The sequence below is a fragment of the Gymnoscopelus microlampas genome, assembly GCF_963454915.1.
Source record: "Gymnoscopelus microlampas genome assembly, chromosome: 5".
NCBI classification, from domain to species: Eukaryota; Metazoa; Chordata; class Actinopteri; order Myctophiformes; family Myctophidae; genus Gymnoscopelus; species Gymnoscopelus microlampas.
This window is the reverse complement of record NC_139942.1, coordinates 39,634,389-39,658,219: the sequence shown is the minus strand read 5'-3', so window position 1 is coordinate 39,658,219 and position 23,831 is coordinate 39,634,389. Positions and strand designations below refer to the sequence as shown.

General features: G+C 41.7%; 1 protein-coding gene across 2 annotated transcripts; it reads left to right on the top strand.

Moving 5' to 3' along the window:
* The first annotated feature begins 1,057 nt into the window (after positions 1-1,057).
* On the top strand, positions 1,058-22,250 carry LOC311046324 (WW domain-containing adapter protein with coiled-coil-like). 2 transcript variants are annotated; one of them, XM_084058556.1, is made up of 14 exons: positions 1,058-1,375; positions 1,815-1,848; positions 2,239-2,428; positions 6,467-6,558; positions 8,480-8,595; positions 10,600-10,697; positions 11,172-11,195; positions 11,753-12,049; positions 12,771-12,896; positions 14,531-14,688; positions 15,065-15,159; positions 16,247-16,442; positions 17,744-17,871; positions 18,056-22,250. In XM_084058556.1, the coding sequence occupies exons 1-14, from the start codon at positions 1,335-1,337 to the stop codon at positions 18,123-18,125; spliced, it is 1,665 nt and encodes a 554-aa protein (XP_083914682.1). In that variant the 5' UTR covers positions 1,058-1,334; the 3' UTR covers positions 18,126-22,250. The 2 variants fall into 2 exon arrangements, with proteins under 2 accessions (XP_083914682.1, XP_083914683.1); XM_084058557.1 differs by lacking the exon at positions 11,172-11,195.
* Positions 22,251-23,831: the final 1,581 nt, after the last annotated feature.

The following is a 23,831-nucleotide window of genomic DNA, read 5'->3' as shown; positions in this document are numbered from 1 at the left end:
TATTCAATTCATCGAGACATTTAAAGACATACAATAAAATACAATAATATGCAAGGCATCATCTATACTAGTAGCAATACAAAAAAATATGTAGCCTAAAACAGTTGGGGGGTGGGGGGGGGGGGGCATTTCTGGTGTTAAGCTTAGACTTTATACAGGGACCAGTTACAAATTGCAGATAGGTGCTCTTTTATGCCGGTTTTGAAGGAGGGAGGGTTGCTGTTCTCTGTCCTCTACCCTGAGCCATCCCACCCTAGCATAATGAGCAGGGGTTTGTTGAGGTCTAGGTGTAAGGCCAAGTAGTAGCCTGACCAGTTTGTTTTTAGATGTCTGAAGCCTTGTTTCTAATGCCTTTGTGGTGCTATAGTGCCAGGTGCATGCACAGTCAAAATGACAAACTGAATACTCTCTGGATAAGAGCCAGAACAGACCTAACTAAACTGAATGTCAAATGGTTCGGAAACATCAGTGAAACTATCAGCACCATCAGATGGGTGGATCCCGGAAGTAGACAGTAGATGTGAAGGTGGGGGCGGGGTCCACAGTGCAATCTGCTACGTCGATGTCCCTGGAAGTGAGGATCCCATTGCCTGGAGGGACGGCCATGCTGTGATTGGCTAGTTGGTTGTCAAGGAACGTTGTCAAAATATATAATTTTACCCTTTTACTCAGTGGCGTGTGGACAGCATTGCAACTACAATATACCATATCTGGAAACAGTACATAGATATCACTCATGAAATTGGTGAACATGGATTTTCTTGAATATTTAAGTTTTTACATTGCCACCGCAAGTCACGCAAGTGTGAAATAAAAACACAAATAATTAACGATATAGGCCAGCTGCTAGAATAAACGTGGCTACGAAAGGGAGCTGAACTGTGTAATATAGCAGTCAAAAAAGGGAAAAAAATAAGAAAATAAACTAAACGAAAAATGGTTTATTTGATATAAACAAAAATAAAGTCACTAAACAGTCATTTTACAGCCAATCACGACGAGACCATCCCTTCAGGCTATGGGTTCGGATCGTGCAGTCGTCGCTTTGGAACCTCGGCAGAGGAGCAGAGCAGAGCCCACAGCACAGCCACAGCAGCGCAGTTTGTTCTCACATGCTATTATTAGACGCACGCAGGGTGGTATTCAGCCTAGACCACCCATTGTGCAATGCATAGAATGTTTGGCTATCACCCCCGTTGCTACCTGTTATATTAGTTGAGCAGATATCCAGCAGTCGAGCTGATCAGGTGAACTAACAACAGGAGAGAGCAGAGAGAAGCGGTGACAGCAGACAGGCCTCAACGCACACATACACACACATCAACACGGCCTTGATGGTGATGCATGCAAGGAAACCAACCAGAGCCAGCGATGGGTAAATGATGTGCAAAAAAACTACATCAACCAAAATGTTTACTCCCGAACTACGACGTAATACGTGTTGTTGTTGGTCTCTTTAACTGTGTCGCTGGCCGGTGCTAACGCATCGCTAGCCAAAAGTTAGCTATCCATGGGCCCCGGTTATTTCCTGGAACAAAATGATCCCCGACCCAAGTTAGCCAGCTAGCTAGTAATTGTTAATCCAGCCGCCGATCCTTCGAATTGGCACATTGACATTATTAAAAACACAATACTAACTTACAGAAGAGTGGCATCTGTTAGAGAGCCGGCCACTGTAGTGTGAAGCCGGTTGATCGATAAGCTAGCTGATTCCCAGCCGACGATGGGTTGCAGTTAGCATAGCTAGCATGATGCTAAAGTAACTTAAACAACATCATATTGACGAAATAACTATTTTTTTGTCTCTTTTCTAGGTGCAACGACCGAAGGGATTCGCAATCCTATCAGGTAAGTTGTGTTTGGATGTAATAGGGTGACATTTTGGTTATGGTGGCTGGTAAACATGGCAATGCCAGATAATTTTACAACCACTAATTTCACAGATTAAATATTATTTACATAACCAGACACATTAAATGTATACATTATTGTGTAAGCTGTGCAGTCTGCAGAAGTACTATGTATTCAACACGAAATTCCAGAACTTTGGGCTTTTTATAAGTCATGCTTCAAGGCATATGACAGTAAACACTTACCATAAAATGTATGTCATGCATTTATAAGAAGTGTCATTAGGCTGTTCTGGTAACTGCGAACAACTTAGTACTTGTATCCAGCTGAATATTTTATAATGCTCCACCATGCATTATGTGCCATGCTTTATTTACTCCAATCCAGACCCATAAGTCTCAACCAAAGAGCCAGTCAAGCAGCCTTCACCGCCACGACAAGGTGCGCGATGGGTCCTCGGACCCCGCTCCACCTTACAAGATGCTGCGACGCTCCGATGAGAGTCCTGTCAGCCGGCATGGAGACAGCATGGGGCACAGCAAGGCCAAACCGGCCCACGCTCTCAGAGGAAAAGATGGTATGCACTGAGCCTGGTAGTGGGACATCACATGCAAACTTAACAGTGTAACACACGTCGTGCACCTTTTCATAAACTCTGGTTTAAAGGGCATGTTTGATCAGAACTAATTCCAATAAAGCCTGATAATTCATCCATAGTTTTAGTCTATAGTTGCTGCATATGATGCCTCTGTCTTGAAAAATCTTGTACATTTTCGATAAGTTCACTTTTGAACCAAACTTTTTATCATGTGTGTTGTCATCACAAATCCCAGTGGTCTGTGTTTTGGGAGAGGCGAGGAGCATTGCCATTTAGGCTGCAAGATATGTAGAAGATGCAAACTTGATGGATATTATTTGTGATGGCGAATATCAGATGCGATAAGAAACAAAAAAAGATTAAATAACGTGTCTCAATAACGTGTCGCACAATACAGGTGTTGTTATCTATTGACACATCTTTCAGATTCTGTTGTCAGACGACTCAACATTTTCAGAATCAACAACTGAAATATGTCCTAAAACTGGCATGGGTGAATGGCAGCTTTGCAAAAGTTTGACAGAATTTAAAATGTTGAACACAGTGTTGCTGCCCCATATCTGTTCTGTACCCCAAAACAGACCAACTGGATGCATTCTGTCAGACAAGGCACCAGCAGGCTGCTGGCAGTAGCACACATTTAAAGAAGCAGACGTTCGTCTGGCATATGTTTACATCATTGGTAAACAATAAAAAAACACCTGGCAACTGACATGCACTCTGTGCGCTGCCCAAAGTGAAAGTACAGTACACTGGCCAAAAGTATGTAGACACCCAGCCATCACACACCTAATATGATCTTGTTGGACTTCCAATTCCTTCCCATGCGGCGATAACAGCTGCTTCTGAGAAGGCGTACACAAACTTTTTTAGTGTGTGTGGAAATGTCTACCTGTTCAGCCAGAAGAGACTTGTGAGGCCAAGCGCTGATGTTGGACAATAATAATGCCTGGGCCAGTGGCTCTGTCTCAATCGGTGTTACAGTTCATCCCAAAGGTGTTAAGTGGGGTTGATGTCAGGGCTCTGTTCAGGCCACTCAAGTTCCTCCACACCAAACACATGAAACTGTCATTATGGACCTCGCTTTGTGCATAGGTGCACAGTCATGCAGGAACAGGAGTTGGCCTTCCCCAAAATGCTGACACAAGTTAGAAGCTAGAATTGTCCAATTGTTTAAAGTATCTTTGTATCCTGTAGCATTTTTGGACATATAATGTATGTTGTTGATGATCTTTGAGCTATCTTTGCGATATGAATCTAATTCAGCATTTTTTTTATTGCATTTATATCGTGGAAATTCATACTGCAATGATGATAAAAAATACAATACATCGTGCAGACGTATTTGACATGCATTGTATACATATTAAATCAATGTTTTTAATTATACTATTGTATTAGTTAAATGGCAACTACTAACCAGCTTGGTTGTGCTTAGCAGGACCCTTCATTAATTTAGTGTAGCCTATTGCATAAATTGTACATTGAGGTCTCAGGAACTATAATCGGATGAATGCGGTTCAATGTTCAATACATAAACGGCCTAAATTGACCTGGCTGTTATGAGTTGATACACGCTAATACTTAGTTAATAGTCATCATCGGTACCGTAAGGCTATAGTGACCAGAACATAAAATAACAAGAGGGGCTTTTTATTCCACTAATGAGCATATTAATTATGCAATCAGGATAAAAATGCCTCATTTAACCACCTGGATCGGAATAAACTGTTCCATTTGGAAATTGGAAAGGGCTCACCACCTCCCGTTTAATAAATGCCGGGCTAATATTAATATGTTCTGATAACTGTTGCTACATTAGAAAGCACAGCAGTGAAACAGTTTATTTCCTCAAACAGATGTAGACTGTTGTTGGGTGTTATATCCTATCGGCTAGTGATGTTTGGGCATCATGGGCAGATAATTACCATTCTGAAGTTGTTGGTTGGTATTTAGTTTGTTATTAACAGACATGCAGTCAGACAGATGTCGGATATAAAGGTTTATATCTCATACTTATTTTTCTGTGGGGGAGACGAGAGGTGGATTTTCGAGCGGAGTGGTTGTGGTTGAAGTTACTGTAGGGGGACACTGAGCTAGAGCACACTGAACACCTGGAGCTTGTCAGAAGGTACCATTAAGCACATTGATGGAGAGCTCACTTTATTAGTTTCAGGCTGCATTGTTTGTTTTGTAAATGAATGACTGCTCTTGTTTATTTTGTCTGCCCGTTGACCCAAAGAAACCTCTAGCACGCCTCACTTGTCACCCCGTTTAAGGAAGTCCTCAGTATCATGTATTATTCAGATTGCAGAAGACTGCACATTTTGCAGCCAGAGCAACGAAAAAGGCTTGAGATACAAAGTAAATGCTGCACATGAACATATCGGTCACAGCAGGTTATCCTAAGAAATCCCGAAACACCAGTTCCTCTAGGGACTCAGTCCTTTTGATAATAGAAAGTGTATTATAGATATAAATGTATAGATAAGCGCCCTACTTCCCTGTTCCACCTGCTTTGCGACCCAAAGGCACTTATTGTTATGGATATTGGATACCATGACCAACGCATCTTCATATGGCCCACACGGATTGAATACTTCCTCTTGTTTGACACGAAAGCATAGCGTTGCTATGAATTTGTATATATTTACCACCACATTAGGATATGTACACAAGCTGCCAGCCTGTACAGTGTGGTTTTGTTTACAAACTGCACACATAGTAACTTACTATCAGTAGATAAAGATTGGCCAGGGATACCACCTCGTTATTAGTATCTGTCTTGTTGTTGTTTTCGCAGATACAGACCACAGCGGTCAACTCATAGGGTCAGCCATTTGCAGCTGTGATGGAGCACATACTGTAGATGTTACATGTAATAACAAACACCATCGTGGCAGAGATGGATGATTGTTGCAGTAGTCTGGTCGCTCGTGTAATTTCGTTAACATTTTCCGGGGATTAGGAAAACTATACATTTTTGGGAACTTAAGTGTATAGCAAATCAGAAAATCCATGATTCCATTTGCGCAGAAGCCAATATGGTGGCCATCTTAGATTTTTGAAAAATGGCGAATATTAGTTTATCAGTATCTCGACTTCTAGATAACGTAGGATCATGATTCTATTGGCTAAATCAAAACTTTTAGGTTCAGGAAATCCAATGGTGCTAATTAAAAATATTTGCAAATTATCAATGGCACAGATTTGGGTCATCCTTGATTTTTTTTTAGTAACTTTATAATAACTTTAGTATTTGTTTTTCTACAATTACATAGGATCATGATTCCAGTGGTTAATCAAAACAAATTCAGGAAATCCAATGGTGCCAATTAAAAATCAGGTTTCTAATTAGAAATCAGTACAGCTGATCAAAAGCACAAATTTAGGTCACAATCTAGAATTATGAATATCTGAAGAGACGGAGACAGATGATGTCTCTCATTGACACAAGATTGTGTCATTTATTTACACGAACACAAGCTGTATACCAGTGTATACATCTCCATATAATAGAACATATGAGATATATTCTATTCTATTGTAGAAAACTGTCTATGCCTACCCAACATTAAACTGAGTTTCAAACTGGTTATCGTTGCTGTCGGGTGAAAAAAACCTTGTAACCATGTACAAAGCAGTTACTTCTCAGAACATGGACAAAAAAACCTGTTCCGATGGATCCAATGAAGTTATTATTTAGTCACAAGCTCTCGTTAAAACCTTTTTTGTTGGTTCAATATTTATAAAACCCACAGACGCACCTGACCAAAACCTTTTGAGTGAGGATTTACAGTACAACTCCTAACCATGAGTTGCAATGCACCAGCCACAATACAACTTGGGCACATAACATCTTTACTGCTGGCTAACTGCATGCACAGAATACGAAGGCAAAGGAAATAAAGGCTTTCTCATTCAGTGGACTCAACAGCTGGCACAGGTGGTCTGGTCTGTGAGTACCTTCCTCTCCTCTCTGGATCCTAACCCTCTGTCAAATGTTTTCTTTTGCAGGGACCAACGGTTCTCCCCATGAGAACCATCACAACGCCACCTCCCACCACAGCTCTGACTCCCACGCTGCTCAGAGCAAACCTACAGAAAGGGTAAGATGATGCTCACGTTGTCTCTTAATTCATTTTCAGACACAAAGTTGGGTCATGTCTACGTGTGTGTGTGTGTGTGGGGTGCTCTTAACACATTCAATCCAGGAACGCATTTGTCATTTACTGATTTTAGATTTCTTTGGCTATTCAAAAATAGCAGATGTCATATGCTCATGCTGATAATAATAATATTATCGAGTGCCGTGCTATGATTGAGCTTTGAGATCTGCTATTTTAGAAAAATCGTGAACATTTGTGCAAATCTTTGAATATATATATCTTTTGAAGCAAACATTTGTAAAATATATTATTCCAGGGATCCACCAGAAGCAAAGATTTGAGATACAATTGTTTGCTTAAAAAACATATATACAATTTTTTTCAACACATAACAGATCTACAAGCTCGTAGTGCGGCACTCGGTGCCGTGGATGATAAGTTATGGTCCCTGTCAGACAGAAACCTTATATCTCCGTATTTCATCGTTTGGGTTTTTCCATAAAGGAATGCCCTATTTTATAGTCATACTTCCGTGACTGTGTTACGCAAAGGAAGCAGAAATAACCAATCCACAAGCTCACAAGGAGTCGTGATGATTACGACATTGTGAGGTTGCAGATCTGCCATTTTGGGGATTTTTTCAACAGAAATTACAAATTTGCCTATAATAACATGCCCAAAATAGGGCCTCCAAGTACCCATAAACACACTCCCAAGTTGTTAGTTGAGCGCATTCAGTATATCTCCATATTTCATCCTTTGGGTTTTTCCATAAAGGAATGCCCTATTTTATAGTCATACTTTCGTTGTATGACTGCTTTACGCAAAGGAAGCAGAAATAACCAATCCACAAGCTCACAAGGAGTTGTGATGATTTACGATGTGGTGAGCTTGCAGATCTGCCATTTTGGGGGTTTCTGAAACAGAAATTACATTTGCCTATAATAACATGCCAAATGGGGACTCCAGGTACCCATAAACAAACTCCCAAGTTGTTAGTTGAGCGCATTCAGTATGTTTTGTGGTTTGTTCGTTTTTTTGCTACAGAATGACGTATGAAATTGAGAGCGTTCATTTGTTTTTGTTTTTTTGCTACTGACTTGACAGAATTAGGCCTCATCATTTGATTGTCCTTTTTTGGCTCAGAATGCTCTTGCTGATCCACATTAGCTGCTGCAAAACACCCATTAGTCTGCTGCTGTAATCAGACAATCTGATAGTCCCTGAAAACGTAGAGCTTTCATTCTGTCTATACCGTTGTATGGATGGAGCCTTTGAATTATAACGACATACCATTAGTTAAACAGTTTAAGTGAAGCTGCAACTGCCTATTGCTCAGTCCTGCCGTCTGTCAATCTTGTAATTTTATCATTCGTTTAAGCACAAGGCAGCAATAGAGAGAGCATGTTGGCTGTTCAATTCTTTCCCTGTGCTGACTTTTACGCTGTGCTCTAAATCACTGGTATTCAGAGTGGGGTCCAGGGGTCTTTAGGGGAACCTGGCATCTATTTAGACAGATGCCAGGTTCATTTGTTGACCTGGCATCCTAAAGTTTGTATAGTAGTCAATGTACAGATTTTGTTTTTTTTTATATTATATTGTTCACTTTAGACTGATGATAGGTTCTTGGTTTCCCTATATTTCTATGCATTTGATTCCCTCGTGTTTACCTTGTTTACTGTAAGTCGCTCTGGATAAGAGTGTCTGCTAACTGCCCAAATTGTAAATTGTTCCAGGGGTCCCCAGTAAAATTAGTTGCTATAGTATCACAATGAGTTTAACCATGTTAACCCTGTATACATCGGCTATTTGAAAAATAAAAGATGTTGTGTAACTACATATTAATTGGTAGGTCCTTGACATGTAAAAAGTTTGAGAACCACTGCTCTAAATGATTACTTTCTGTCTGGTCCTTTCTCAGCGCCAAGAGCCAGCAGATGACTGGACAGAACACATCAGCTCCTCTGGGAAGAAGTACTACTACAACTGTAGAACTGAAGTCTCCCAGTGGGAGAAACCCAAAGACCTGCTGGAGAGGTAGACCTACATTATTCCTCGTTTAATTATACCGTATATGTATAGGTGTGTGTACGCATGCATGTATGCAATGGAATAGCTACCCTCTAGTGTCACTAGACTGTTCGCTAGGGGCAGGAATTGACAGACATCCCAACACGCACAAACACAACACCCTCAATCTGACACAAACGGACATAAAACCCCACTTGCTCCTTCAGGCAACACAGTTTGCCTTTCTTTTTTGAGTGTTTTGTTTGCTATTCTAACATGAGATATATCTTCTCATAAACACTCAAACGTCTTCGCACTCTGCATGTGCACCAGCTGCCCAATCATCTACTGTCAGATGAGACTACACAATCGGCGCTCTGTTAAATAACGTCAGGTGATCACGTGAAGTCCTTCTTTGGCAATGATCATTCAGTAAGATGACATTTATCAACTTCAATTTCATAGTGCTCCAGATCCAATTTTGTAATGCTAATTCTTCTTTTTGTTGACTTCCAATTTTACTTATTTATCCTGTATCCAGTAAAGGGTTCTCTTGCCTGGTTGTATGAAATTGCTATCCTGACCTGACATTATATTTTCTGGTTAGTAAAGAGCTGGAGAGACCTGTCAGAATAAACACTCTATAGCAATGATTAATATCAGAATATAACCAAACCACTTTTAATTCTTCTATGATGTGAAGTCAAAAAGAAAATGTTAAAACAAAAAGTCCAGGCATTGAGTGAGGTATAAAAGCGTGCACTCACTCACAGCGTTGCCTTCAGCTCTTCTCACTCGATTAGTCTCGTTTGCTATGCTTGAAAATAGCTGTCACAGTGTTATAGCTTGTGGGTGTTAGCTTGCTTAACATGACAAATGCGTAGAGCCTCTGCAAACGGTATTGAGGGACAAATACGAGGAGCTCTGGACAAAAGTGAAATATTGCACTTCCTACTTTCCTTCTCCCTCTGGCATGATTTGGCTTATCCTTTGTGCAGAACAGCCAGAAAACCGTTTTGTTTGGAAATACTTTGAGGCAAATTAACATGTAAAGGCTGCAGTGCCAACATAACAAATGCAGCATGTTTTAGCACTGCTTTGAACCAGGAGTATAATGATAATGGTTGTGATGATGATGTACTTTTTTTTAAAACACAGGGCAGCCCCCCATGTTTTGACATTTTAATATCTCTAGATGTTTTGTGGTGGTGACAAAGTGAATTTCCTGAATCGGTATCAGTCGTATTTAGTTGTTTATCCTTTATTCAAAATGCAATTAATGTATTTATTTGCATGATGAATATCGTTGAAGTTATATTAAAACCTTTATTGATCCTGCTTGGGAAATTCAGGCGCCAAAGACAGTACAGCAGTTAAAAACAGATTACAGGTCAAGGAAGAAAAGTGCTGTAGATAGATACAGCATGATGGAGAGACATCACAGTCAAAGTGTTACATTGTTTTCAACCAGGGCTGATGTTGGACAGTTCACATCTGGTGCATGAAAGCTGAATATGTCTTTACATGATGCAGGTCCAATGATCTGTTTTATAATAATAACCTCAAATAATGGCTGGGTCTCAAATAGTGACAGAGAGTGTTGTTTGTACGTGGGCAGTTCATTTGACTCGCCAAACGCCAACCTGACCATTCCATAAAAAGGCCCAGCACTGGCCGTGTCAGTGGAAAATAGTGTTCGTAAGCGTTTGCTCGCAAAACAGCACTAGGACATCTCTGCTAAAACTGTCTCCTGCCATTTGTATTCATTTTGTGATTCTAACACAGAGCTTTACATTACAGGTAAAAAATAAAATAAAACAGGGAGCACTTCATCATAATGACCTGAGAGCGAATACAGAAGCATATTGGCGGATTTTGATTCGAAAATATTCAAATGTTTGTGCAGTTGACCCAATGTGCCGATCCCAACAACTGTTAAGATGCTTAGGGTACCGAACGGGTGCTCCGCTGGAGCCTGCATGTTACCATGTCCAACACATTGATTTCCCTCTTTTTTTCACCTTTTCTCAGAGAACAGCGTCCGAAAGACCCGACCAAGATGGCGGCTAACAGTTTCCCAAGGGACATGGACTACAGACAAGAGGCCTTGCAGGACAAAGCCACAGCAAGTATGTGTCGTCCAAGCTATAGGTCGGGATGTTAAAACGCAGCTCTGTCCTGTGCCCTTGCCTGCAGGTTACTTAAGGTGTCTTTCAGACAACTTCCTTTCTCATCATGGTCTGATTCATAGAAGATGTCAGACTTGACATATTGGTTATTCACCCTGCCCCATAACTACAATGTCAAGATGGTCCTTGGACCTTGAGCAAAGGTCTTTGGAAGCCCTTGCTTGATGTCTCATTATCTCTCCCTGGATAAAGGCATCATCAAAAATGTTAACAATTTATAATACCCAAGCACCTGTCACCCAAGATGTATTGTTCATGTGTGCAAAAGACTCATCTTGTGCCCTAAACACCAAAAGCTCTAGTGGTGTAAAACTTCTCGGATCATGGCAAGCTTTGAATCTTCTGTCATCGGCCCCTTCAGTGTGCCATTCTCACCTTGATTCCATCCGTGTGTTCGTGTTTTGCTCTGTACAGATGTCCGTTGCAGTGGTGGAAAAAGTACTCAATTTTTTTACTTAAGTTAAAGTATCAATACTGCAATGTAGAAGTGAAAGTCTGGAATTAAAAATTTACTTGAGTAAAAGTACAAAAGTATTGATATCAAAATGTACTTAAAGTACTGAAAGTAGAAAGTACTCATTATGCAGAAGGTCCCATTTCACAAGTTTTCAAATGTATAAAATGTCTAAAAATCTTTAGAAAATATCAGATCTACAAGCTCTAGCTTGAGCTTGTAGATCAGCTATTTTCAAATGGCCGAAATGTATAGAGGGCTGCAGTGGGTAATGTATGTTTTGTAAGAATAATCTAAAAATCTACAAAGTAACAAGCAACTAAAGTGTTCAAATAAATATAGTGGAACAAAAGTACAATATTTGGATCCGAGATATAGTGGAGTAGAAGTAAAAGTATTGAAAATTGGATATATATAAGTACAAATACCTCAAATTTGTACTTAAGTAAATGTACTTGGTTACTTTCCACCACTGGTCCGGTGTACAGCGCTCAAGCTTAACTTCAATCTCATGCTCACGTTTCTTTTCCTGTCTTTGCAGAGAGCACGTCAGCAGACCAGTCCGCCGCTGCAGCCAACTCCGGCCATTCCTCCTCCTCCACTTCCTCCTCCTCGGCCACTCAGAGCCTGAACTCGGCATTGAGCGCTCTGGGCTCCGCCTCCTCGGCCGCCACATCCTCCGCCTCCACCTCCTCCACGGCGTCCTCGGCTGTCCAATCCCAGTCGTCCTCCTCGGCGCTGCTCCAGGACCCTGCGCTCTTGCACCAGCTCCTTCCCGCGCTGCAGGCCACGTTGCAGATGACCAATGGCAGCATGGACATGACCAAGATCAACGAGGGTGAGGACCATAGACGACATGAGATGCATGCACAAGCTCACACAGGGACGGGCGTAGGCCAGATTTTCGCAGGTGCTGTAGACCAGCGTTTCCCAACCGCTCCGCGGCCCTTTAGTGTGCCGTCTGAGATGACGAGGTGTTCCGTTTAAGATTTCGAAAAAAAATAATAATAATTAACCCCAAAAAAGAAGTTAGCGGCCTAACGGTAAGGCTGACGGAAGTAGCAGTGGATGTATTGGATGCAGCTCAAAGTGAACTTATACTCAGGTATTTAGTTTGTCGCCGTCCGACCTTCCTAGCTCGTTTTATCAAAGAAAAGCGGGCGACAATGGCCAAAACTCAATCGAAAATCGGTGATCAAGATGTTTTGGCCATTATCTCTTGAACAGAAGGTCTAATCTGCTCAGTTCAAAGCTTGTTGGATGCGTGATTTTGGGGACATTAAGCACATTGTGACACTTCTTTTTGGGGGGGTTTTCGGGTAATTGGTAATGGTAATTGTTTGTGTGTGTGTGTGTGTGTGTGTGTGTGTGTGTGTGTGTGTGTGTGTGTGTGTGTGTGTGTGTGTGTGTGTGTGTGTGTGTGTGTGTGTGTGTGTGTGTGTGTGTGTGTGTGTGTGTGTGTGTGTGTGTGAATGGGTTGAGAACCACTCGTCTAGATGAGGTTACAAATGAGTACCGGGTATTTGACCAGTGTCCCTCCCCTCTCTCCCTCCATCCAGTCCTGGCAGCTGCTGTCACCCAAGCATCCTTGCGGTCTATGCTTCATAAGCTCTTCAACTCTGGACCGTCTGCTTTCAACATCACTGCTCTGCTCTCCCAAGCTGCTGCACAGCACTCCAACCAAGGTAACGGCCCTCTCCCACCCCACCTCACCCTCACCATCTCTTCTGCCCACTGACAACCCCATACCCTTCCCCTACTCCGCCACCCCTCTCTCCAGCTCACCTCTGCACCAAGGTTATAGTCATGCATTTCTTTTATTTAGTTTTTTTGTGTTTTTCCCCCTTCGTTTTGACTTTTTGTTTTCAATTTCAGTCTAGATTTATTTAGTTTTCAAAGCATGTTTGCCAGTTTATCCATTTGTGTGGAAAAGGAACACACAGAGAAACGGGTAGATCAGCGGTTCCCCACCTTTTCTGGATTGTTATATTTGAGTGGTGCCGAAGGCAACCACTCCTATACGTGGCTTTGTCTGTGTGTCCGTATGTATGTATGTATGTCAGTATGTCCGTGTGTCCACCAAGCTAACATTGGTCAAGCATCACGTGACACGTGACAATATGTTGAAAGGGTGTGCTTTGATTGGCTAGCGAGACGCATGACGAAATAGAGCCCTATAAATAGGTGTGTCACTTTGAAACATTGTTTACATGTTTCAAAGTGACATCAGTGCCATCAGCCAAGCTAACATTGAACATGTTAGCCAAGCTAAGCAAGGCACCTCTCACTTCACACAGGGTGTGATTTTTAGCGGCACTAGCCGCTCTATACCTGACTTTGTGCGTCAACGTTCTGATTGGTCAGGTGCGTCAACAAAGTGATTGGTCAAGCTTCACGTGACACATGGCTATAAACACATTATAAACACATATCGATGACAAAATGTATCAAAGGCGCCGCTACCTTCACACAGGGTGTGATTTTTTTTAATTAGTTTTAGTTATTTAGTTATTATTGTAATATAGATTAGTCAGTCAATGCATTGTGAGCTAGTAGATCTACTATTTTCAGGTGAAGAGATTTAGTTTAGAGAGAAAAAAGGAGCAGATCAAGAACTATAAAGCCTTTGGGGGATTCAACCAAGTTTCAAGCATCTACTAGTTAATTTTAAAATTGTACTGTAATGAAAAGGAAAATATCTCGAAGACCTACCAAACCATTGTGTGCTTTGGAAAATAGTCGACAGTCACGTGTACGGTGAGTCATAATCAATAAGCTAAACATGCCAGGAATGGTCCTTTAAATGACCATGAGTTATTTCACTAATATGATCTAAAGAACAGTCTCTGGTATTGAGTGAGAGTTGAGCAATTAAGCACAACGTGCCAATTTCCAATCCACAAGCATCAGTCTTTTTAACTTGGCAAAGGGAGAACAATTTACAGCACATAGCTTGCCCTAAAAACAAAAAAGAAAACCGGGAATGTGACTGAATTCGTTTTGATCGGGTAGTTGATGAATAATTTTGTTTGATGTGAATTCCCCCCTTATTACTGCTTAATTGATCCATGTGCTCTTCTTCACCCTACATAATCAATTGCCAATTGGCTTTCAACATCTCCCCGCATTAATTCTACCAGTATTGAGTGGAAAACATTCTACCGTCCTATCCGCCAAACAACCCTCAAGTCTGCTAGTAGTTCTGTATGTTTTTTTTTAGCAATTGATTGCACTGCTGCTGAAACAAATCCATTGCTCCATTTCTTGGCCATGCTTATGCTCTGTCTCCGTTAACGTGTTCCTGTCTCTAATACACCAGCCCAGCAGTCCAGTCAGTCCCCGATGTCTTTGACATCAGACGCCTCATCACCACGGCCCTACGTGTCCCCCCGGAACGGCACCCCGCAGACCAACCTGATGAACCAGAAATCCCTGCTGGGCATGCCCCCTGGAGCCATTCCTTCCTCCCAAACCAGGGTGAGAGCACCGCATTAACCCCAACGTCTGAAGAAACACGCATATTTCTTTCCCCAAAATGTAAAAGATAAATAAAATGTCTACAAGCTCACAACGTGTTGCATCGCGCACTCGCGCCGCTTTGTGAGCTGTAGATTGCGAGCTTGTAGATCGGCTCATTCGCAGTATGTCATATGATGAAGTATATAGGGCCGAAGTGGTTATGGCTTCTTTTTTGTTTCAATTGAAGTCACGGATGAAATTAACATTTGTAACTTTGTGAATTTGCATCCCTTTTTTCCCGGACCTTTCTCACCCTCCTCGTCCTCTTCTCCTTTCCCCTTCCTTTCATCTCCTTACCCCTCGCTTCTCTTCTGTGTTTTCTTGCCGTCTCCAGGGTAACATGTCTTTAGGGAAACCAGGACCAGTCCTCATGTCCCAGACCTCGGTAGAGAAACGTCCAGAGGACCCCAGGACTCACCTGCAGAGAAGGTATTCTGAACACAGTTAGTCTTGGTTAGAGGCATCTCTGAAAGTTGGGCATTTTTCTTTTATCTACAACACTCAATTGACTTATTGTTAACCAGAATAACTTATTCAGAATCAGAACTTTATTCATCCCTCAGGTAATTCCTTTGTTCCTTTGTAATAAAGAAAAGAAAATGCAAAACTAGGTCAATAGTTGGCTCATTCGCAAAACTTCTTAAATTCTCACTACTTTCCAGGTGGCAATAGTAAAGTAGCAATGCAAAATGGTGAATGTGCTATTCCAGAATTTTATTTGAATCACAATTACAAAAATATATTTTCGTTTTGTCTGGTTGAATTCCTCACCACCTCTCCTACCATGTTTCTTAATCAGTATGAACCTTTTAAAACATTACTGTTGCTTTCCCTGACAAAACTGTGTTCTGAATGCTAGAAAGATCCATGGCAATCCAGCCAGTGGTATGGGACTAAGGTGTTAATGACTTATATTTTATATCTATTATCTAGGGGTGTGCCGATATATCGTCCCGCGATATATCGCGATACGTTTTCGCGACGATATGTATCGTTTTGGGGAAAAAAAATATCGTTTTTGAATTTTTTTTTTTTTTTTTTTTTACACAATCATAATAATCAGGCATGCAAACGGCCCCGAAGTGAAAAGAGTGACAACATGTTTTTTTTTCGGGTCAGGTGTCACACTATTTGGATTGAAAACGACTATTGTAGCTGAAAAGCTACAAGTTTGCATGTCTGAATAATGCAAAAACAGAATTATTTGTTTGCATTTTCTTTTTTTCTCCCCCATTTATTTTCATAATAAAAAAAGTGCGTATCGTATCGTATCGAAGTTGTGAGCCAAATATCGTATCGTATCGTTTGGTGAAATTAGTGTATCGGCACACCCCTACTATTATCGCAATATAACAAGATACAGAGACGGTAGCAAAAATAAAATGGCTTATTTACAAATAAGGATACGTCTTCCAAATCCAAAATCCACACAATGCTGATTTACAAAACACAAAATAATTGAACCAGAATAGACTACACTGAAGTTGGTCATTAAAGCCTTTTCTCTGTCCCCCAGCGGCCAGGAGATTCCGTCCCCGGGATCAAACCACATATCTGGGGCCGGCGGTGCTGGGCTGCTCCCTGTCCATTCCAGCAGCAGCCAATCCCAGGCCAGCACGCCTGGCTCCTTCACTCCCAGCCTGGCCACCCACTTTGACGAGAACCTCATCAGACACGTCCAAGGATGGCCCGCCGAACACACAGAGAAACAGGTAGAACAGCTGGTTCAGATGGGTGGGCGTGGATTTTCAGAGCATGTTTATTTTAATGGTCAAGCAATAGGTTGTGTTCCGGCTTGGATCACTGGAACTAACATGGTACACTTAAAGTTCATATTTATCGGTATCGCAATGAACTAATTTCCAAAAAGCTAAAAATACGTATTCTTGGGGAAAAAAAGTATTGTCGTTCAAATCTTAGTTTTCTCTATTTTTCGGGGTCCCACTTGCAATATCCTCATGGCCCAAAGGTTGGGAATCTCTGAAGTAGAGCATTACATATTTAAATTTGATTTTGGATGATTGAATGAGTTGTTCATACCGGGTTGAAGTCACAGTTGAGACTGGGATTTTTCTGGGATTGAGTGTTTTTTTTTCCAATAAAAGAATATGCTACTTTGTATCAAGGAAGGCTACAATACATATTATGATTCATCTCTATTAATAGCCTTGTGTTAAAGGGACACCACAGCTGAGGATTTTTCAGAGCGACCTCTCTCATGCAGTTTCCTACGATGTAGCCATTACTTCTCAATACTGAGATCTCCGCCCTCCCTCTAACAAAATTGTTGGATAAATGTAGGCTCTTTGACTGCAATTTTGCTATGGCCCACACAGCCAATGAAGAGAATGACAGTGGTCCTCAAGTTCGCTCGCCTATGGGTCACTGTTTGGCTCCCAGAGAAGGAGAGCTGCAGCGGGTCACGTGATCGCAAAACAAACAGCCCGTTCTTTCCCGGCCTTTCCTCTGTTTCTGCTGCTATTTTATCGAAAACAGCCTACATTCAACTGCCTACAACTATGGAACAGATGCTCGTGGCGGCTCGCTCTTTTAAAGTGATTGGGGTATCGATCATACTGGAGATGAATATTCTATGATTTTTCAAAGGTTAGTGTAAACTCGAAAATCGTTGGCAGTGGCGTGGCAAAATGTATTTCTAGCAGTCAACGAGTTAAGGCCAGTCCACACCAATGCAGCTCCTTGCAACAAGCAATTACTTGCAACCATTTTCCCAATGGCAGTTGCAAGGAGTTGCATTGGTGTGGACTGGCCTTGAAACTGTTTTGTTGCAAGGAGTTGTGACTAGTTGCATTGGTGCGGTCTGGCCTTTAATCTCATGGGTCAAATCTATGACCAGTTTTCCAATTTCCTCTCAGCCAAATGCGTATGACAAGCAAGCGATTGTGATCCATTTGCACTCTTGAGAGAAGCTTGGTGAATGCGTGGTCCTCATCTTAGACACAGCGAATGTCCTCCAGTTGCTTGTAACTTGGCACTGAACTTTCACCTTCAGGCGGCACGGTTGCGTGAGGACTTCCACAACATGGGCAGCCTGTATATGTCTGAGATCTGCACAGAGCTGAAGAATCTGCGTTCCCTGGTCAGAGTGTGTGAAATTCAGGCCACGCTGAGGGAACAGAGGTAAGAACAAGTGACACACACGCACACATTCTCTCTTGCATCACATGACTCTGCTCAGTGAACTTGACCATGTTGGGTTTTTTTGTTTGTTTTTTCCCTTGCATACATAGCTGAACAGACATACTGTAAATCCAGACAAATATTATCATTAAAACATCCTCCTCCCTTTATTTTTGCCTTCTAGAATTCTGTTTCTGAGACAGCAGAGCAAAGAGCTGGACAAACTGAAGAACCAGAACTCCTACATGGTTTGAGACTAGGAGAGAGAGAGAGAGAGAGAGAACGAGAGAGGGAATGAGGGACGACTAGATGGATGGACTGAAAGAGACAGAAAAAAGAGGGGGCAGCCGCCTCCTATCAGCCGGCCGTCCCGTCGTCTTCTGCGACCAATGTTCTCTTTCTAAGAGGCCGAGAGGGAGGCCTGCAGGGTTAGGACACTGAGCCCCGGTAGAAGAGAGAGCTCAGGACATCTCAACGTGAAGCCCCACTCCACAATGTCGATTTTGTATTTTTCCTCCAATGTCCACCATAATGACATTGTCCTCATCCGTCAAGAAGATGACGGTTCACCCCAAGCAGGACACGTAACCAGTGGACACCGAGGGCCGTAGGAACAGGGCTGTAGCTTCTTGTTCTGGACTCTTGTCGAATGGCACCTTTTTCGGACAATGGAACTCTATGATTGTGTATGTAACGGACAGTTTCTGTTTAAGATTTTTGTTTTGTTTTGTCTTGTAGTCATCAGGGGGAAAACAAGAATTGGCTCTGTGCATAACTGTAGTTCCCTTTCCCAGAAGGTGGCATGCCCGTTTTCCTGTTCCGGGTCAGTATCGCATCGCTTCATTTGATTGGCTCGGCAACAGATTTTGAACCAGAAACACATGACGGCATTGTGTATTTCCAGACAAAGCCAAGCTATGGGGAAGCTGACCCAGAACGGTACATGTTTATGCCACCTCCTGGAAAGGAGAACTACAGTAATGCACAGAGTTTATTAAACCCGATTCCTGGGAATGAAGGGGTGGGAGGGGGATAACAGACTCAAATAACAGACGATCGTTTGTCGAGAGGTCGCATTAGTCTGCCTGTAGATGGTTTTAACCAAATGAATCCTAGCATCCCTATTCTGGGTGAATAGGTGAACGTTCGGTGAGTATAGGCGCACATTCGCTAAAAATAGCAGATCTACAAGCTCACCGCATCAAGCTCAACTTCTGACCTTGCTGGTAGACAACACTGAAGTGGTCAACACTGCTTTCTACAGGAGTGGGCCTCAGCAAAGCCATGAATCCCTACAGTTATTTTTATCCAGATGATAGCAGGCCTCTCAAACAGCCATGCCCCCTGCTGGCCTGCTGCTGCTAGAACGGCCTAGACCAAATAAATATATCATTTTTCTTTTAAATTTTCTTTAAAAGCACAGATCCAGGACATAAAGGGAGATCACGAATAAGGCTTATGATGATAATACATTACTTGCACGTTTACTGTGGAAATGACCACCACAGATGTGTATTTTTGTTTTTTTGATTACTTCTCTTTATTGATCATGGAAAACATTTTCGCAACAATAACACATATATGGCCCACCATAATCAAAAGAATATATGCAAAAAAAATTGACAGCTTGTAGCGCAAACTTTTATTGAACTAATCGATTTAACGACCTGTGCACCGCAGTGACACAGAATGACGTTGCCAGTGGGACAGCTGGACAATATTGTGGTGATATCTGTGACAATATTGGCAGACACATCTTGAACTGGGCATAATTGGGAATACATTTTTTTTCAAAAATTGCAGATCTACAAGCTCACAACATAACTATCTTGTAGATCAGCTGCTATTTTAGCTATTTCTGCGCGACGACAAAGTATAAAATGTACTGGATTATTAAAAAAAAATTGAATATTTGCAGCCCAACATCTCAACCATCTGAGGTTCCCAGTCCTCTGTGGACTCCATCATACCAGCTGTCAACATTCCCTGTGTATGTTGAAAAGCTGAACGGTTGGCTTTGATTGTTCATGGTTTAGGCCTTTCTTATTTACATTGATTTGACCTTTATTGATCATGAAAAACATGCATGCAACAGTAATGTATATATGGCCCACCATTTTCAAAAGGATAAATGTTTCCATTGTGATCCTTAAATGAGTTTGATGTAGCGTGCTTGTAGATTAGCTATTTTTTGTGAAGAGATTTGGAATGGAGGAGAAAAAAGTAGGGGACCAAGTATAGCCCCCTGGGGGACACTGGCCAATGAAGAATATAGGGTTTAAATTGATAACTAACCAAGTCCCTCTAAACACACAGAAAAAAAGTATTGTCTGGTAATGCATCACGTCTTAAGTTGGATGGACTCAACTGAAGTAACATTTGACTTTTTACCTTTGTGTGCAACGACAGGACCCTCCTGTCCATGTGTGACAGTAACAGCCAGCTCCTTCACTTTGGACGCAAACTTCACACATAGGTTAACAGTTGACCAAGGACCTGAATTATGTAATATTTGATAACACTTCGTAAATTCTTTGAAAATAGCAGTTCACAATGTATCGCATCGTTAAATTATTAAATTACATACAACATTTTTAAAACAACCTAAATTGTTGGCTACTACAATTCTTCATTGGTATTCCTCTGCCAGAGGAGCGCAGGATGTAGCCTTTTCCAATACTACAGGGTGCCCTGGCAAGAACTCTAGTTTCCTGTTGGCCACCGGACAGCTCAATCCAAAAATCCCTCGTTTAGGATGTGTGAGCTTGTAAATGGGCTATTTTTGAAAAATAAATGAACATTTCTACATTTTGGAAAAAAATAGAATTAAAAAAACAGGGCTTAATATGAAGCCCTGTGTCAGGCGGACCTTTCGAATGAGGATGATATTAGACAAACGTGTAATGTTACCCGGGGGGAGATCAGCACTTGAAGATTTTGTCAAAGGTTTTGCCTGCTTACGCTTGTGTGTAGGCATCTCTCTGAGTGCCATTCTAGTTTGTTTTGCGCTCAGTTATATTTATCCTTTATCTATTTTGAATTTTCTCCCAATTTAGTAGTTATGCCAATTCCCCCATGTGTATAGTCCCTGTCACTGCCAACCCCTACTTTTTGGTCTGGGGGGGGAGAGTGTAGACAAAAGAAGTTGTCTATTCGTAATACTCGTGATGTCACCAGCTGCTTCTTTTCACCTGAAGACAAGGGGTTTCACAGGGATGGCGTAATGCATGCAGAGGAACACGCTATCCATCCTAGGTGTCCGTCTCTCCCAACCTTGTAGGAGTTGCTAGTGCAGTGACAGAACACCGTACCAACCTGGTTTCCCACCCACGAATACTGCCTATTGTGTACATTGTGAACGCCCGGCCAAACCGGAGGTACTGTGGAGGATTCAAACCCCAGTCTCCATGATGGTGGGCAGGATCTTTACCCCTGTCCCTCCAGGACGCCCTATGCTCAGTGATTTATCGACGGTACCACACCGCTGGCCAGAAGTCTTGACTGGTCCGTCACAGATTTAACTGTGGGCAAGATTTTGAAATATTTGATGTGCGCTTGATTTGTTAGTCTCTGGTGCAAATTTTGAGAGGAGCGTTTGCTATAATCAAACATACTCCAAGTGTTTCAAAGGTAGTTGGGGGGGGGGGGGGGGAGGGAGGGGGGGCTCTATTATTGAAACGGAGTATGTTGTCACACAAGGTCACATTCACTTCACTTAACTTTTTTTTCCATTTTTTCCCCCTCAGCTATTTCTATTTTATTATTTTTGTGAAAAGTGTTGAGTGTCTTAAGTGGGCAAATATTTCATTCCTGTTGTGCAGCTTTTCAAGAGATTGTGACAAAAGAAGAAAAAAAAAAGTTGTAAGGGTCTGGTTTTTAGTCCTGTAAACCTAAATTATTGTTGCACATTATGTCCTTCTAGTGATGATGATGATGAAAAGACATTTTATTTTTTCAATGGACTCTGCTTCTCTTTCTTGTCTTGGTTCAGCTGCTAAGGCTGCGGCACTAGTGTGAATTGACTCTGGCCAAATTTGGCTAACCTTTTTTTAGGGTTCATTCATGATGACGAGATGATGTACTTTTTATATGGGTTAGACTTCACATGGAAGTGATATCATACTCCTCTACATCCACACAGCTAGTTCTCATGTCTATTAATAGGTTATATTCTTTACCCTTGGGCCTTTCCATAAGGACAGTTTTCCACCAACCAGTGACTTTTGAGGGTTGTGGTTGCACAGGCCATTGCTTTGGTTTGGCAGAAGAGGCCTGATGTGCACACTTGAGTCTAGGGTTTTGAAGTTTCTGTGGGGTGGGCAAGTATAGCTTTGTATGATATTCCATAAAGGTATATGAGAATAAAATATTCTACCACATGTCTAGCCTCTTGTCAATTCTTTGTTTCAATTTAGATATTCACCCCACCTCTCCAAAAAATATTGTATAAGAAACCTAAGCTTCTTAACCCATTAAGGCCTGAGGTTCCGATTCTACAAATGTCTTCTAAATCCTGTAACAGTTTTCTGAAAAACTTATGTTTTATCAGTGGTTCTCAAACCATTTCAATTCAAGGACCTCCAAAATTATGTATTTGGGCCACGGACCCCCATCTCAAAATACTTTGTACCAGGGACCCCCAGAAGCAAATATTTGAGTTAAATGTATTCAAAGACTTGCACAAATGTTCAAGATTTTTCTAAAATGGCAGATCTACAAGCTCATAGCGCGGCACTTGGTGCTGTGCTATGAGCTTGTATATCTGCTATTTTAGAATAGCCAAAGTATAAACTTATGTTATAAGTGGCTACACGGATGCGTTCCCAGTCTTAATGGGTTAACGGTTGTAAATAAAGCATATACTGAGAGACCTCTGGGAGTGCATTTGCTGCTTAAAGGCTACAGCTTGGGGGCAATGGCTTCTTAAATTTCCTTTCTGGACACAAGATGGTGACATTTCAGCAGCTATGTAATGGCGTCTTGGTTTTAACTGTCCTGCCCATGTTTCTGCCTACGTGTGCATCTATACACGGCTCGATCAGATGATTAAAAAAGCTATTACTGCACATGTCGCCTGGAAAAAGTAAAACATAGCCTAGACGGGGGCAGAGGTGGATAAAATCAGGTTGCAGCTGACCTGTCAAGTGAATTTGTGCCAGTCCACTGAGTAATTCAGTGTGTGGTGGATGGCCGATTGTGTGAGTTCTGTAGGTCCTCTGTGTGCAGGTGATAGATATGATCACCATCCACATGACTGCATACAGAAAAACCTGTGCTGCTGAGGTGTGATAAAAAGTGATAACAGGATTTTTCCAGCGTGGCACACCTACAGTAGCATGACACTGCAACATGGCCTAAAGTTGAAATGCTTTAGCGCTTCTAATCCATATGTAGTCTATGCGTCATTGTTCACCTAACCAGTCACAACTGGTTTTCACTTTATTGTTTACCATTTAATCAATTGACTTGGGGATTGATTTTCAAACTTGTCGTGCCCAAGGCACACCAAAGGACGAACCTAGCACCTGAATTCAAATCCATGCTACTTGCAAAATAGTCGCTATGACTCGTATATTTATTTTAATTTTATTAAGTGCCAAATAAAATGTGCCTGACTGTGTGCTGTCAATCAGGGCCTTGGAAGTGTCACATAATTCCCACTACCTACCCATCATCCGTGCATTTGTTGACAGATCTTTTTTTTTAAATATACTTATTGGTTGGTCAGATCAGCGGATCTCCCGAAAATATCGATATAACCACAAATGATGTCATCAACATCAAATCAGACTGGCCTAGACTCCATATTTGGGCATGCCTGACACAGAACTCCATATATGAGCATACAAGGGACACAGACAGACAAGACGGGTACAACAGGTACTCTGACAACAGGTACCATGGGTGTTGCATAACATTTGGGGGCATGCATTTCCAACGTACATCTCGACTTGCATCGT

What these genes read in the sequence shown, in the direction of transcription:
- LOC311046324 (XM_084058556.1), top strand. Translation starts at nt 1,335, where the DNA reads ATGGTGATGCATGCAAGGAAACCAACCAGAGCCAGCGATGG. An exon ending in CCGTTGCAGTGGTGGAAAAA is followed by an intron (nt 11,196 to 11,752) that starts GTACTCAATTTT and finishes CTGTCTTTGCAG; the next exon opens with AGAGCACGTCAGCAGACCAG. An exon ending in GCCACGCTGAGGGAACAGAG is followed by an intron (nt 17,872 to 18,055) that starts GTAAGAACAAGT and finishes TTTGCCTTCTAG; the next exon opens with AATTCTGTTTCTGAGACAGC.